The sequence below is a fragment of the Mus musculus genome, chromosome 7 (assembly GCF_000001635.26).
Source record: "Mus musculus strain C57BL/6J chromosome 7, GRCm38.p6 C57BL/6J".
NCBI classification, from domain to species: domain Eukaryota; kingdom Metazoa; phylum Chordata; class Mammalia; order Rodentia; family Muridae; genus Mus; species Mus musculus.
The window spans coordinates 110,478,786-110,495,724 of record NC_000073.6 but is presented as its reverse complement, the minus strand read 5'-3'; the positions used below and the strand labels follow the sequence as shown (position 1 = coordinate 110,495,724).

At 38.9% G+C, this 16,939-nt stretch overlaps 1 protein-coding gene across 9 annotated transcripts in view; it reads left to right on the top strand.

The window, feature by feature from the left end:
• Positions 1-16,939, top strand: part of Sbf2 (SET binding factor 2) — a 306,924-nt gene that overhangs the window by 119,210 nt on the left and 170,775 nt on the right. For all 9 annotated transcript variants that reach the window (XR_001785572.2, XM_006507927.3, XM_006507926.2 and 6 more), the window contains one exon: positions 6,367-6,504. Coding sequence is in view for 7 of the 9 variants with exons in the window: in XM_006507927.3 (XP_006507990.1) it covers positions 6,367-6,504 (138 nt within the window). In the remaining 2 variants the exon portion in view is untranslated. The remainder of the gene's footprint in view (positions 1-6,366; positions 6,505-16,939) is intronic.

Sequence of the window (16,939 nt, the reverse complement as noted above, 5' to 3'; positions counted from 1 at the left end):
ATTTGACAAAATCCAACACCCCTTCATATGAAGATAAAAGTCCTGGAAAGTTCAAGAATTAAAGACTTGTTAATGACTGCATGTTACCTTATGATCACAGTTGCTCAGATCTTTTTTTTTTTTTTTTTTTTTCCTTAAGTGGTTCTAGGGTTTGACCCTAGGGCCTTGCACATACTGGAAAAATGTTCTGCCGCTAAGCTGCTATGCTATATTTGTAGCTCTTAGACAGTACTATATATACTCTTTGTGAAGGAGTCATTTGGCAATATTATTCTGATTTCTCTTTGGTTTGAGAACATGGTAATGGGATTATTTGTGGAAAAGCCCCAAGTGATAGCATACTTTCTGTTTGCTATCTAGGAAATTAGTAAAATTCCAGTGTTTATACTTTACCAGAAAAGAAGAAGTATTTAATGTTGGACTCACCTTGTTTCCTCTATTTAAGTGAGAAATTTAAATTTCTTCAAAAATCATTTTTATTAAAAGTTCTTGTCTGAGACATTATGCACTTGTGTTTCTGACTCTTAAAAGAGCACATTTCAAGTAGTGATCAGATATTTGGTTTTAAAAGTCTGTAAAATGTTAACTTTCTAGACCTCAAAACTCCCTGGGGCCTCCAGTCTCTTGTGGGTTACTTGCATCATCCCTGATTGAACCCAGACCTGGCAGTCCTCTGCTGTATATGTGTTGGCATCCTCATAGTAGGTGGTATATGCTGCCTGGTTGGTGGTCCAGTGTTTGCGAGATCTCAGGGGTCCAGGTTAATTGAGACTGCTGGTCCTCCTCCAGGGTCGCCCTTATTCAGGTTGCTTCTTTCAGCCTTTCCCTAATTCAGTCACAGAGGTCAGCAGCTTCTATCCATTGGTTGGGTGAAAATATCTGCATCTGACTCAACTGCTTGTTGGGTCTTTCAGAGTGCAGTCATGCTAAGTCCATTTTTTTGAGCACCCCATAGCCTTAGTAATAGTGTCAGACCTTGGGCCCTCCCCTTGAGTTGGATCCCACTTTGGGTCTGTCACTGGACTATTTTACTGAACGTGATCTACTTCTAATGTTTGGGTAATGAAACAAAATTAGTGTTTGTAATGAATTGCTATGCAGAGTCCTGCAGTACTGAACAATGAGTACTCCTAAGTTTGCACTTTTGAGTACCAGTCTCCAAGCTATGCCAAGGTCACTATACCAAGGTCTTAAAGAAAACTTTAAGAAGGAATCCTGTGCTTGCCCAGATACATGGTAACATCTTCATGGACTCTTCATGGACCAGATGTGTGAAGTGGTGAGATCAAGACCAAGGGAGATGTTAAGAGACATACTTTGTTGTGTCTACCCATGAATATGTGTGGAAAATAACAGTGTTAGTCAGTTTATGTGATATGCTCGTTGATAACATCATTTCAAATACATGTGCTTTCTCAGTTATTTGAAGGCAGCCAAAATCTAAGTGTATCAGTGTTGACAGTCAGTGCTGTTTTAGGTCTGCACCTGTGATAGCAATTGTTTCTCCTGTTTGCCAGTAAAAGACACTAGGGATCACAAAACCCTGAATTTCTTCTGTTTGTTTAACGCTTATCATTCTGTTCATTGTCTTTTAGTGACTACCCTGCTCCCAGCTGTCTAAATATTCTCTCACATTCCTGTCAGAGTGTGACTGGAGCCTAGGTTTTAAAATTGTAATTTTGACTCCCATTAATTGGTTCATCAGCATTCTTAGTGAAGAATTGAAATGGCTGAGCCATTTAACATTATTGCCTTTTAAATCCAGATCCTAAGGAAAATACTTTTCATTAGCTACTGGGGTCATATCTTGATCCCCAAATCTTGTTATTGCTTCTCTGTGGTACAGTGGATTTGCACTTTTAACCACAGTATAAAGCTGTTTAATCGTTGAGACATCATTTTTGTACTTTGAGTTGTATATACTTTATTACCTGGATATTTGCATACTCATTCATTTCATGTGAGAATTCAGATCCAGAGTTCCTGTAAAGTTTGACTCCGATGTTATTTTTCAAGGTATACTTTAATTCCTTTGTATAATTATAGTTTTATATTTGAAATAAGGGATATCACATGTAACCAGTATATAGGTAATTCTATTGGCAACCTTTTAATGAAAATCTAAGTAAAATTATTGGACCAGGCCAACCATAAAGTGCCATTTTTTCAGAGCTCTGGTTACATTAAATACAGTTATCAAAAAGCATTTAACTAATTGAAAATGATCTTCAGAATATCCCCTATTTTAAGGTTTGGACCTTTTAATCTCACAATTCCTGTTGTGATATGAACAGAGAAATTGGGTGTTTGAGTAACCAAGGAAGCCTTTTTTTTTTTTAATTCTTTAAAACTTTTTTACAGTCCAAATTTCATCCCCCTCCCAGTCTGACCCCCCCCCCATCCCATACCTCCTCTCCCCAGCCCTCTACCCCACCAGACCTCCCCACTCCGTGGGGCCTCATGTCTCTCTAGGGTTAGGTGTTTCTTCTCTCACTGAGGCCAGACCAGGCAGTCCTCTGTTGTATATGTGTCAGGGGCCTCATATTAGCTGGTGTAGCTATCTAGTTGGTGTCTCAGTGTCTGAGAGATCTCAGGGAAAGGGGGTCCAAGTCAGTTGAGACTGCTGGTCTTCCCTTAGGGCTGCCCTCTTCCTTAGCTTCTTTCAGCTTTGCCCCAATTCAACACAGAGGTCTCTGGCTTCTGTCTATTGGTTGGGTGCTAGTATTTGCATTTGAATTTTTCAGCTGCTTGTTGGGCCTCTCTGGAGGCAGTGCAGCCATGCTAGGTTCCAGTCTACAAGCACACCAAAGCATCTGTAACAGTCTCAGCGCTCCGGGTCTCCCCTTGAGCTGGATCCCAATTTGGGCCTGTCACTGGACCTCCTTTCTCTCATACTCTTCTCCATTTTTGTCCCTGCAGTTCCTTTAGACAGGAACAATTTTGGGTCAGAGCTTCTGACTTGATGCCCTGTCCCTCCACTGGAGGTGGACTCTGTAAGTTCCCTCTCCCCATTGTAGAGCACTTTATCCAAGGTCCCTCCCTTTGAGTCCTGAGAGTGTCTCACCTCCCAGGTCTCTGGTACATTCTAGAGGGTTCCCCTACCTCCTGCCTCCTGAGGTTGCCTCTTTTCATTCTTTCTGCTGGCTCTCAGGGCTTCAGTCCTGTTCCCCTCACCAATGCCTGATCATCTTCCCCCCTCCCCTTTCCTGTCCCCTCTCCCACCCAAGTTCCCCCCTTGCTCTGCCCCCCATGACTTCTTTCTTTTCCCTCCCAAGTGGGATTGAGGCATCCTCACTTCAGGTGTTAACCTTCTTGTGTCCTGGGTATTCTGTACTCTTTTGGCTAATATCCGCTTATTAGTGAGTATAGATCGTGCATGTCCTTGTAGGTCTGAATTAGCTCCCTCAGGATGATATTTTCTAGTTCCATCCATTTGCCTGCAAAACTCAGGATGTTCTTGTCCTTAATAGATGAATAGTATTCCATTGTGTAAATGAACCACATTTTCTTTATCGATTCTTCCCATTGTGGGGCATCTGAGTTGTTTCCAGCTTCTGTCTATCACAAATAAGGCCACTATGAACATAGTGGAACACGTGTCCCTGTAGCATGGTGGGGCATCTTTTGGGTATATGCCCAAGAGTGGTATAGCTGGGTCTTCAGGATCTTTTTCCAATTTTCTGAGGAACCTCCAGATTGATTTCCAGAGTGGTTGTACTAGTTTGCAATCCCACCAGCAATCTCCACATCCTCGCCAACATGTGTAGTCACCTGAGGATTTGATCTTAGCCATTCTGATAGGTGTAAGGTGGAATCTCAGGATCGTTTTAGTTTATATTTCCCTGGTCACATTTCTTTAAGTGTTTCTTAGCCCTTTAAGATTCCTCTGTTGTAAGTTTTGTTTAGTTTTACACCCCATTTTTTAGTTGGGTTATTTGGCTTGTTAGTGGGGAGCTTCTTGAGTTCCTTCTCTAGTTTGGATATTAGCCCTCTATCGAATGTGCGGTTAGTGAAGACTTTTTCCCCAATCTGTTGGTTGCCTGTTTGTTTTACATTCTTCTTCTTTTGGAAGTTTTATGTTTGCTGTTTTCTATTACAAGAAAGAATTTTCTTGTAGACTTTTAAAAATGGCACATTTAACTTTTTAGTTTAAATATGACATATGCCCCCTTACTACAAGTCAGTAAAGTACGATTTCAAAAATGTGGATGAAGGCTTCTAGAGATGCTAAATGTGACCATTCTCCAAAGAGCTCCTACAGGATGCAATCTCTTTAAGGTCATTTAGTTCAAATAAACCATAAGGCATTTTATCCTGTTAATTTTATCTTCACCACGTATACAGAACATCGAGAAACACGTACAGTTGCCTTTTCTAGTTTCAGGTAGTGAAAACTATCCAAGTGTCCCCTCAGTAGGTCTGTCTGCTCTGAAAAGTCACTTGGTTATCTATGACCTCTTCTCTGGCAGGGAACTGAGAAGGGAAACACGTGATAGAACTGAAATACAGTTTTTCCTTTTTGAAACCTTAGTACCATGTAAAATTTTGATGACAGTAACAGTTACTCTCCTGGATATGCAGTGTTTCCAAACCCATCAATCCCCTGATGAACAAGAACAACACCCTGTAAGAACGTATGCCTCTCAGATTAATCCACAGAGTGGTTTTGCTTTATAGTAAAGAAGTAGTTTGTCAAAAGTAGACCATGGTGAATGTACAACTCTTGTTATGTTTCTAGCCAGTACCAGTCACCTTAGTTACCTTGGATCTGACTGAGTCAGTTTAGAAAATGAGGCTTGATGGGAAGAAGAGTTTCATTGGGAGAGAGAAGGTCAGAGAAGAATGACTGTATGTGTTTATGTATGCATGTAACAACTAACATTCAGCATATGTATCTATGAAACCATTAAAGAATTAAAAAAACTAATAAAATAATGTACTGCATTCAGATTTTAAAAAATCATTGAAAGAGAGTAAGATTTTAAAAAACATTTTTGGGCTTGTTATAATCTGTTTAAACTTCCTGGTTGTACCCCAAATGTATCCTTCTTCTGCCCTGGAGTATAACAAGTTACATTAGTTACATGCTAATACCCATTTGCCATAAAACTTCAGTTCTCAGGATCTTTTGGCTCAGTGCTGTGTGTGCTCATCAATTGTAAGGACTACAAAATAGTATTATTCATGTGGCTTACTCGCAGATAAGGATTTACAACAATTTTTAATGAATATTTATTGTTTTAATGTGTGTGAGTATGCCGTATACAGGTATGTGGTGATAGGTGCAGAGGCAGAGGAGGGTGTGGGGTGCCCTTGTCTATCATTCTCTCTAATATTCCTTTGAGGCGAGGCCTCTCCCTGAATCTGGAACCTGTTTTTTGTTGTTGTTGTTTTTGTTTGCTTGCTTGTTTGTTTATTGTGTGTGGTTTTTGTTTTTGCTAGGTCACCCCAGAAATCTTATCTCTACTTCTATCAACCTTGGTGTCACAGGCACATGGCAAATGATACTTTGTTTGTTACAAGGGTTCTGGGGTGAACTTTGGTGATCTGGTTAAGCCGCATCAGTTTCTGTAGGCCCTCATTTTACTTTTAAAATTATTTTTTGTTTAGTACACTTACACATACCCAGCATTTCACTTTATCCCTACTTGTTTCTTGCTCTCACTTCTCTTAACTTTGCAATCCTGTTGCTGGTTGCCTTCCTCCTCCCAAATAGGACCCCTTTCTGCACTTCCTCTCCAGCTTCTACCATGACTTTTTCTAGTATTTGGAAGAAGAGTCTTTCACCTGGATGCTGTGTTCCTGCATATGCCAAAAATAGATTGGCATCTCAGAATGATATGCCAGTATCATTTTCTATGGAAAAGTTTTTTGAACTTTTTTGAACTCTTATAGCATACCATATCAAGTAGATAAATTTGTGTGTGGTATATATGTATGTATATGGACATGTGATCACAGGTATGTATTTACACATGCATGTATGGTAGCCAGAGCTCAGCATCCTGTACCTTTATTGATTCCTACCTTATTTTTTGAAACACAGCCTCTTGCCGAATCAGTAGTTGGCTAGATTGACTGATCAGTGAGCTTCTATGGTTTTCCTTGTATCTCTGCTTCATTGTGCTAAGATGTCAGGCACACACCATCACTCTTGACCCTGGTTCTTTTTTTTTTTTTTTTTTTTTTAAAACATAAGTACGAGAGTTGGAGCTCTAGTCTTCATGTGTATGAAGCAAGCACTTTACCCTGTGAACCAATTTTGTAGCCTCTCAGGTATATAGTTTTAATGTTATGTTGAACATTTTATATATTAACAAATAGTAAAGTTTTATTTTTAATGACTTTCCCCCCTTATCGTTTTAGTTTTGTCAACCTGGTGGATGGCACCTGTCCAGAGAGCGGAAACAGCCAACATTCTTTGTGGTGGTCCTAACAGATATTGACTCAGATCGACATTACTGCTCATGTCTAACTTTCTATGAGGCAGAGATCAATCTCCAGGTACAGAAACTTTCTTAACCAAGGATGGGGGCACATTGCAGAATATTTTAAGTTCCATGTTTTTTGTTTGTTCCATGGGCTTCTTTAAAAAGCAGGTTTCAAGGACCAGAACTCATATTGCATTTTTAAATGAATTGTATAGATTTAGTGCATTAAGTAAGATAGAAACATTTTATATGTGTGTGTATGTATGTGTGTATGTATATATTGTATAGATAGCAATGAAACTGGATATATATATATATATATATAGATAGATATAAAATGTTGTAATAAAATATAGCCTTAATTTTGTATTAATAGTATTTGAAATCTTGATATGTTCTTTAATGTTTAGAATCTAAATTTTCTGGGTACAAATTCTGATTTTTAATTACATAGGAGACAAGTTACCTATCATGAAGCAAACTTACACTATTATTCTTTTATGGTAGAAGTTCAAAAGTTCATGTAGAACAAAGTGCTTATCTGCATCCCGGAACAACAACAAATACATGTTATCTTCATTTCAGCTTGCTTCTCGTTGTCAGGTCTTTGTAGGAAGCCATACCAACATTTCAAGGCTTTAGTTGGGACCAAACTAAGAATTATTTGCTGTGAAATATTTAATGACCTGTCAGAATATTGCTTCTGGTAAATTTGGAAGTTATGTTGCCAGTGAGGTGACATAATTTACAAGTCTGTGCCTGTAGCTCATCTTGTACCAGATCATGTCTTTCATAGTGAGGGAAATTGCTGGTAAAAGGCTGATCATATTTCTGTCTTGTTTTAGTCAAAAACCTGCCAGCGTGTTCTGTAATCCATGTACCACTCTCTGTTCTTAGTTGACCTTTCATTTTAATGATGGTGTTGAGACCTTACGCTGACCCCGAGAGTGCACTCTTCTTTATCTCCACATTCTTAATAGCTCCCTTGAGTTGTCTAATGAAAACTAACTGCTAATTTGACTTTTCCTTTCTCTCTTCTTCACATGATTCAGCCGTCAGACAAGCTGACAGGAAGACAGTTATTAAGACATTGTTGGAGGTATTAGAGGTATTTTAGAAAGATGTCTAGGAATTCTTGGCCACATCAGTCTCCTTTTTATTTGGATGTTGGTTCATATATAATAATAAATTGCTGGCATTACTCAAACATTCAAATATCCTTTACCACATTTATCTGGTGTTAAGTTTTTGGCTCATTAGTTTATTACATGAGCTCTTTATTCCTTTTCTTTCCCTCTCTCCTCTCTTTCCTGCTCCCTCTTTCCCTTTTTTTGCACAATCCCTTATACACATATACATTTTCTTTCTCTGTCTCTTTCTCTATCTCCCTCCCTCCCTCCTTCCTTCCCTACACTAATCTCCCTAATACCCCCCTCCAAATCATTTGACAGAAAATCCCATATTTATATACCTTTCCTCTGTATTTTTTGGTTCCTAGGCTGGACCTGATGCACTGGGCTGAAGTGACTCTCTTCTGCCCTTTAAACTGGACATTACTATAATTATATTAATAATATTCTTCACTACCCATTCCATAGTCCCAACCCAGTACATAACTGCATTTATTATGTTTGTTTTTTATTTCTCTTTTCATCTTGAACTTTTTCTTTGTCTTTATCTTATAATATTGAAAATTTTAAGTAATAATCCTTCCTCATCCATTTTTAATAGAATAGTTCTTATTTTATATTCTTGGTTTCTCTCATTTAGTTCAGATTGTACATTAACAGAATACTGTAATACTTAAGCAGAATTGGTGTGTATATGCTTATAATCACATCATTAAACCATCTGAAACAAAAGGATTGAGAATTTAGAGGTAGCCTAAGCTACATAGTGAGACTGTCTTTAAAATAAAAAGGAGGAAGAGGGAAAAGAGAAAGGCCAACCAAGCAAAGTCAAAGAAAGAAAGAAAGAAAGAAAGAAAGGAAGGAAGGAAGGAAGGAAGGAAGGAAGGAAGGAAAAGGAAAAGGAAAAGGAAAAAAGAAAAGAAAAAAGGAAAGGAAAGAAAAGAAAAGAGAGAAAAGAAAAGAGAGAAAAGAAAAGAAAAAAGGAAAGGAAGGGGGGAGGGAGGGGAGGGGGGAAGGGGAGGGGAAAGGAGAGGAGCGGAGAGGGGAGGGGAGGGGAGGGGAGGGAAAGGGAAAAAGGGAAAAAGGGAAGGAAAGGAAAGGGAAAAGGAAACTTCTTAAGTATGTTTCTTCCAGACATGTCCGAGGGTACACATTTGGATGTATACAATGTATATTAATTTTTTACTGATAGTGTCCAGATGATTTTTGGATTTCTTCAATGTATACTTGCAAGAGTTGTATTGTTGTTTGTTTGTTTTGTTTTGTTTTGTTTTTGTTTGGTCTGGTTTTCTGTTGCAACTAATACGTATTCAATAGGAAGGTATTTTTAAGTCTATATATGTGTCCTGTTATGTGTCACTTATGCTCCCCCTGATTTAGTATTTACTCTTGATTCCTTTGATAATATTAATTGATCAGCATATATCAATATTGATAGTATTTGGCTGATTATGATGTTTAGAACATGATTATCTACCAGTCACATACTCCCACCTCCTTTTAGTCAGCAATTGACTTCTTGTGTTCTGTTTATTTGTTTGTTTGGGGCAGGGTCTGTCTAACTGTGTAACTTTGGCAGTCCTGGAACTTAACTCTGTAGACCAGGCCAGCCTCACAGAAATCCACTTGCCTTGGCCTCCCAAGCACTCGAATTAAAGGTGTGTGCCACCATGTCCCACTATAGTTTACTATGTGTGTGTGTGTGTGTGTGTGTGTGTGTGTGTGTATGTGTATATGTGTGTGTGTGTGTGTATATGTGTGTATATATATATGTGTGTGTGTGTGTAACTTTTATTTCTTTACAGTCCAGTTTTTATCCCCTTCCTGGTCCACCCTCCCACAGTTCACCCTCCCACAGTTCCTCATCCCATTCCTCTGTCCCCTTGTCTCCAAGAAGATGTCCCCATCCCCTCCACCCCTACCAGGCCTCCTCACTCCCTGGGCCTCAAGTCTCTTGAGGGTTAGGCACATCATCTTCTCCCACTGAGGCCAGACCAGGCAGTCCTCTGCTGTATACATGTTTTTAAAATATTTTTTTCATATATTTTGGTCATGTTTTTTCCTTTTTCCCAACTTCTGGTCTCCTGGTTCCCATTACTCACCCAACTTCATGTTCTTTCTTTCTCTACATCTCTCTGTGACTGTGACTCTCTTTCTCTCTCAGACACACACACACACGCACACACACACGCACACACACACACACACACACACACACACACACACAAGGTTGTTTTTGTGTTTGCCATCTACTCCTGGTCATGAAGTCTACCTGGATTGTGGCTGATATTGCAAAAAAAAAAAAAAAATTGCATCTTTAGATGTTCTGGTCATATTGAATAACTGTGTTTAGAAAGAAAGGAAATAGACACATTTCTGGCACTGTGCCCAAAACTCAACTCCAAATGAATCAAATACCTCAGTATAAGGCCCAAAGAGAAGAGAAAGTGGGAATAGGCTTGAATTTATTGACACAAGGAATGACTTTCTGGGCAGAACACCATTAACACAGGCACTATCTTCAAGCAGAGAAGCAGCTTATAGAATGAGAGAATAAACTTTACCAATTATACATCTAATAGAAGATTAGTATCTAGAATAAGGAACTTAAAAAAACCTGAGCATTAAGAAAACAGATAACCCAATTTAAAAATGGGGATATAGAACCAAACAGTTCTCAAAAGCTGAAACACAACTGACTGGGAAATACTTAAAGGAATGTTCAACACCCTTACCATAGGGAAATGAGAATAAAAGTACCTTGAGAATTCATTTTACCCTAATCAGAATGCCCAAAATAGTAAAGCAAATTACGGCACATGCCGGTGAGTCCATGAGGAAACGGGAACACTTATTCATTGCTGGTGGGAGTGAGACATATTGCAGCCACTGTGAAAATCTGGGTGGATTTTTTTCCAACAAAAGCTGGAAATTTAGCTACTGCAAGATACCATCTTGGCATATAACCAAAAAGCACTACATCTTACGTGCTCATCCGTTTTCACTGCTTCTCTATTTGTAATAGCCAGAAATTAGAAACAGCCTACTCATGAGTGGATAATGAAAATGTGATAGCTTTACACAATGAAATATTATTAATCTGTTAAGAAAAAATGAAATTTGTAGGTAAATGGATGAAATTAGACAGCACTTCTGAGGGTGGTAATACAGGCCTCCCCAAAACTATTTACTTTTTCTTCTCTTCTCTTCTCTTCTCTTCTCTTCTCTTCTCTTCTCTTCTCTTCTCTTCTCTTCTTCTCTTTCCCTTTCCTCTTCCCTTTCTTTTTCCTTTTGTTTTTTTCCTTCCTTCTTTCCCTCCCTCCCTCCCTCCCTTCCTCCCTTCCTTCCTTCTTTCCTTCTTTTCTTAGCTTTCTTTCTTAGCTCCTTCCTTCCTTCCTTCCTTCCTTCCTTCCTTCCTTCCTTCCTTCCTTCCTTCCTTCCTTCCTTCCTTCTTTCCTTTCTTTGACAGTCTCACAGTGTTGCCTTGGCTGGTCTGGACTTGCTATGTAAATCAGGCTGGCCTCAGAGTCACAGAGATTATGTTCTGTGGTTCTCCAGGTCTGGTATTAAAGGTGTGTGCTACCATGCCCAGCCAGCAGTTGACATTTCCTGTAAGCAAAGCTCTCTTTTCCTCTGGGTGAACCGTGGGTTCATGGATTCATGCTTTCCCCACTTCTGTTCAGAAGCATATAATTCATTAATGGCTTTCATGATTTTCATGCTTGTGTTCTCCCCTATGTGGCTAGTGCCGCTTTCTTAGTTAGGTCTCCTTTGGTTTGTGGTTTGCTTTTTATGTAAACACCTTAAAACTCTATCATAACAGGCTCTAATCCAAGCTTTAGCCTTTTCTAGCACCAGTCCTGAAATGAGATATTTCATTAAACAGTCTCCTCTGAGGAGGGCAATTCTGGAAGCAATGGTCTGGGTTCATTGTACTCTGATCAGTGTCTTACAGCTTCCCTTTCAGTTACTCAGGTCGCTTTGCCCACTTGCCATTTTAAGAAGGTCAAAAATGATACTTTATTCTTTATAACCAACTTCAAACCCATTTGAAGCCTCTTTCTTCTGATGTTTTTCAACCCTGAAAATACAAATAAGTTGTCAGATCTCTGTCGTTGTGTGATGGGCGATGCTTAGGTGCTAGGTGCCAGATGAATTTATAAGCCTCCTTTTCTGTGTTAAAAACAAATTATTGTCATTTAAGTTTCTTCTAAGTGAGGGTATAAGCTATGAGGTAGAATTGGGGAGGGGAAATAAATTAAAAGATGTTCCTTTCTAGGTCGTTAGTAAGATTAGTCTCACTTTTGGCAGTTTTTTAGCAAATGTGTTTTTCTTTTATTTTTGGATTGTATTATCAGTATCAGTTCAAAATAGATCTTACCTCATTTGGCATGAATTACTTCATATGAAATGTACTATGATACTTTGCTTGGAACAATAAAGAGAAAAAACTTCAGAATGTACAGCATCCAAAGTAAAATTGTGCAACTTAAAAAATATTAGCTCTTTTATCTTTTCTCTGATACAGTAACATGCTCAGTAATCACAAGCAAAACTTTGGCATCAAACTTTTGATAACATGTTTCCAAAATTATCCAGCTAGATAATATGAGCCTTGACTTTTTCTTAAAGTAATGATTAAAAATATGACTGATATATTTTTACTGCTTATATGAAATATATGTATCTTAAGTTGTTTTATTTATGTTTATATCTTTTAAAGTTTTTAAAAAACGTTTTGTGTTTCTAAATCAATAAAGTCATTTTGTGTATCAGCAAATTAGTTACCATTAAAGAGATGGAGTTGGGATTAATGAGGGTGATTTGGGGAGGTGAAATAAAGAAAGAAAAAGAAACAGACATAGAAACCATCAGCTACTGTTTTGTGTTGTTTCTATCACATACATACAGTTGGACTATAGAGGCAAACCCAAAATTCAGGTACATAAGTGCCCCAAAGTGTTGCTTAAACACTATTCAATAAAATAGGAAGTCCCTTCCAGCCAGCCCACTGCAGCACCAGGGTCCCTGGCCCGGAGGAGTCTCCGGACACCCGCAAGGACCCACACAGGATCTGCCATGGGATCCTAAGATCTCTGGTGAGTGGAACACAGCGCCTGCTCCAATCCAATCTCGCGGAACCTGAGACTGCATTAATAAAGGAAGCAGATAACCCGGCCTGATACGGGGCTCAAGTCCCTTCCGGCCAACCCACTGCAGCACCGGGGTACCTGGCCCAGGGATTCTCCGGACACCCACAAGGACCCACACAGGATCCGCCATGGGATCCTAAGTCCTCTGGTGAGTAGAACACAACTTCTGCCAGGAGGCAGGTTCAAACACCAGATATCTGGGCACCTTCCCTGCAAGTGGAGAGATTGCATGCAGAGAGTACTCTGACCACTGAAACTAAGGATAGAGCTAGTCTCCCAGGTCTGCTGATAGAGGCTAACATAATCACCTGAGGAACAAGCTCTAACCAGAGACAACTATAACAACTAGCTCCAGAGAATACAAGATGGCAAAAGGCAAACGTAAGAATCCTACTAACAGAAATCAAGACTGCTCACCATCATCAGAACGCAGCACTCCCACGCCACCTAGTCCTGGGCACCCCAACACAACTGAAAAGCTAGACCCGGATTTAAAAGCATATCTCATGATGATGGTAGAGGACATCAAGAAGGTCTTTAATAACTCACTTAAAGAAATACAGGAGAACACCGCTAAAGAGTTACAAGTCCTTAAAGAAAAACAGGAAAATACAACCAAACAGGTAGAAATCCTTATAGAAAAACAGGAAAACACATCCAAACAGGTGATGGAAATGAACAAAACCATACTAGACCTAAAAAGGGAAGTAGACACAATAAAGAAAACCCAAAGTGAGGCAACGCTGGAGATAGAAACCCTAGGGAAGAAATCTGGAACCATAGATGTGAGCATCAGCAACAGAATACAAGAGATGGAAGAGAGAATCTCAGGTGCAGAAGATTCCATAGAGAACATCAGCACAACAATCAAAGATAATACAAAACGCAAAAAGATCCTAACTCAAAACATCCAGGAAATCCAGGACACAATGAGAAGACCAAACCTACGGATAATAGGAGTTGATGAGAATGAAGATTTTCAACTTAAAGGGCCGGCAAATATCTTCAACAAAATTAGAGAAGAAAACTTCCCAAACCTAAAGAATGACACGCCAATGAACATACAAGAAGCCTACAGAACTCCAAATAGACTAGACCAGAAAAGAAATTCCTCCCGACACATAATAATCAGAACAACAAATGCACTAAATAAAGATAGAATATTAAAAGCAGTAAGGGAGAAAGGTCAAGTAACATATAAAGGAAGGTCTATCAGAATTACACCAGACTTTTCACCAGAGACTATGAAAGCCAGAAGATCCTGGACAGATATTATACAGACCCTAAGAGAACACAAATGCCAGCTCAGGCTACTATACCCTGCCAAACTCTCAATTACCATAGATGGAGAAACCAAAGTATTCCATGACAAAACCAAATTCACACATTATCTTTCCACGAATCCAGCCCTTCAAAGGATAATAACAGAAAAGAAGCAATACAAGGACAGAAATCACGCCCTAGAACAAGCAAGAAAGTAATCCCTCAACAAACCAAAAAGAAGACAGCCACAAGAACAGAATGCCAACTCTAACAACAAAAATAAAAGGAAGCAATAATTACTTTTCCTTAATATCTCTTAATATCAATGGACTCAATTCCCCAATAAAAAGACATAGACTAACAGACTGGCTACACAAACAGGACCCAACATTCTGCTGCTTACAGGAAACCCATCTCAGGGAAAAAGACAGACACTACCTCAGAGTGAAAGGCTGGAAAACAATTTTCCAAGCAAATGGTCTGAAGAAACAAGCTGGAGTAGCCATTCTAATATCGGTTAAAATCGACTTCCAACCCAAAGTTATCAAAAAAGACAAGGAGGGACACTTCATACTCATCAAAGGTAAAATCCTCCAAGAGGAACTCTCAATTCTGAATATCTACGCTCCAAATGCAAGGGCAGCCACATTCATTAAAGACACTTTAGTAAAGCTCAAAGCACACATTGCACCTCACACAATAATAGTGGGAGACTTCAACACACCACTTTCATCAATGGACAGATCGTGGAAACAGAAACTAAACAGGGACACAGTGAAACTAACAGAAGTTATGAAACAAATAGATCTGACAGATATCTACAGAACATTTTATCCTAAAACAAAAGGATATACCTTCTTCTCAGCACCTCACGGGACCTTCTCCAAAATTGACCATATAATTGGTCACAAAACAGGCCTCAACAGATACAAAAATATTGAAATCGTCCCATGTACCCTATCAGACCACCATGGCCTAAGGCTGATCTTCAATAACAACATAAATAATGGAAAGCCAACATTCACGTGGAAACTGAACAACACTCTTCTCAATGATACCTTGGTCAAGGAAGGAATAAAGAAAGAAATTTAAGACTTTTTTGACTTTAATGAAAATGAAGCCACAGCATACCCAAACCTATGGGACACAATGAAAGCATTTCTAAGAGGGAAACTCATAGCTCTGAGTGCCTCCAAGAAGAAATGGGAGAGAGCAGATACTAGCAGCTTGACAACACATCTAAAAGCTCTAGAAGAAAAAGGAAGCAAATTCACCCAAGAGGAGCAGACGGCAGGAAATAATCAAACTCAGGGTTGAAATCAACCAACTGGAAACAAGAAGAACTATTCAAAGAATTAACAAAACGAGGAGTTGGTTCTTTGAGAAAATCAACAAGATAGATAAACCCTTAGCTAGACTCACTAGAGGGCACAGGGACAAAATCCTAATTAACAAAATCAGAAATGAAAAGGGAGACATAACAGATCCTGAAGAAATACAAAACACTATCAGATCCTTCTACAAAGGCTATATTCAAGAAAACTGGAAAACCTAGGCAAAATGGACAAATTTCTAGACAGATACCAGGTACCAAAGTTAAATCAGGATCAAGTTAACGATCTAAACAGTCCCATATCCCCTAAAGAAATAGAAGCAGTCATTAATAGTCTCCCAGCCAAAAAAAAAGCCCAGGACCAGATGGGTTTAGTGCAGAGTTCTACCAGACCTTCAAGAAGATCTAATCCCAGTTGTGCACAAACTATTCCACAAAATAGAAGTAGAGGGAACTCTACCCAACTCATTCTATGAAGCCACAATTACTCTGATACCTAAACCACAGAAAGATCCAACAAAGATAGAGAACTTCAGACCAATTTCCCTTATGAATATCAATGTGAAAATCCTCAATAAAATTCTCGCTAACCGAATCCAAGAACACATTAAAGCAATCATCCATCCTGACCAAGTAGGTTTTATTCCAGGAATGCAGGGATGGTTTAATATACAAAAATCCATCAATGTAATCCATTATATAAACAAACTCAAGGACAAAAACCACATGATCATCTTGTTAGATGCGGAAAAAGCATTCGACAAGATCCAACACCCATTCATGATAAAAGTCTTGGAAAGATCAGGAATTCAAGGCCCATACCTAAACATGATAAAAAGCAATCTACAGCAAACCAGTAGCCAACATCAAAGTAAATGGTGAGAAGCTTGAAGCAATCCCACTAAAATCAGGGACTAGACAAGGCTGCCCACGTTCTCCCTACCTCTTCAACATAGTGCTTGAAGTCCTAGCCAGAGCAATTCGACAACAAAAGGAGATCAAGGGGATACAAATTGGAAAAGATGAAATCAAAATATCACTTTTTGCAGATGATATGATAGTATATATAAGTGACCCTAAAAATTCCACCAGAGAACTCCTAAACCTGATAAACAGTTTCGGTGAAGTAGCTGGATATAAAATTAACTCAAACAAGTCAATGGCCTTTCTCTACACAAAGAATAAACAGGCTGAGAAAGAAATCAGGGCAACAACAATAGTCACAAATAATATAAAATATCTTGGCGTGATTCTGACTAAGGAAGTGAAAGATCTGTATGATAAAAACTTCAAGCCCCTGAAGAAAGAAATTAAAGAAGATCTTAGAAGATGGAAAGATCTCCCATGCTCATGGATTGGCAGGATCAACATTGTAAAAATGGCTATCTTGCCAAAAGCAATCTACAGATTCAATGCAATCCCCATCAAAATTCCAACTCAATTCTTCAACGAATTAGAAAGGGCAATCGGCAGATTCATCTGGAATAACAAAAAACCTAGGATAGCAAAAACTCTTCTCAAGGATAAAAGTACCTCTGGTGGAATCACCATGCCTGACCTAAAGCTTTACTACAGAGCAATTGTGATTAAAAACTGAATGGTACTGGTATAGTGACAGACAAGTAGACC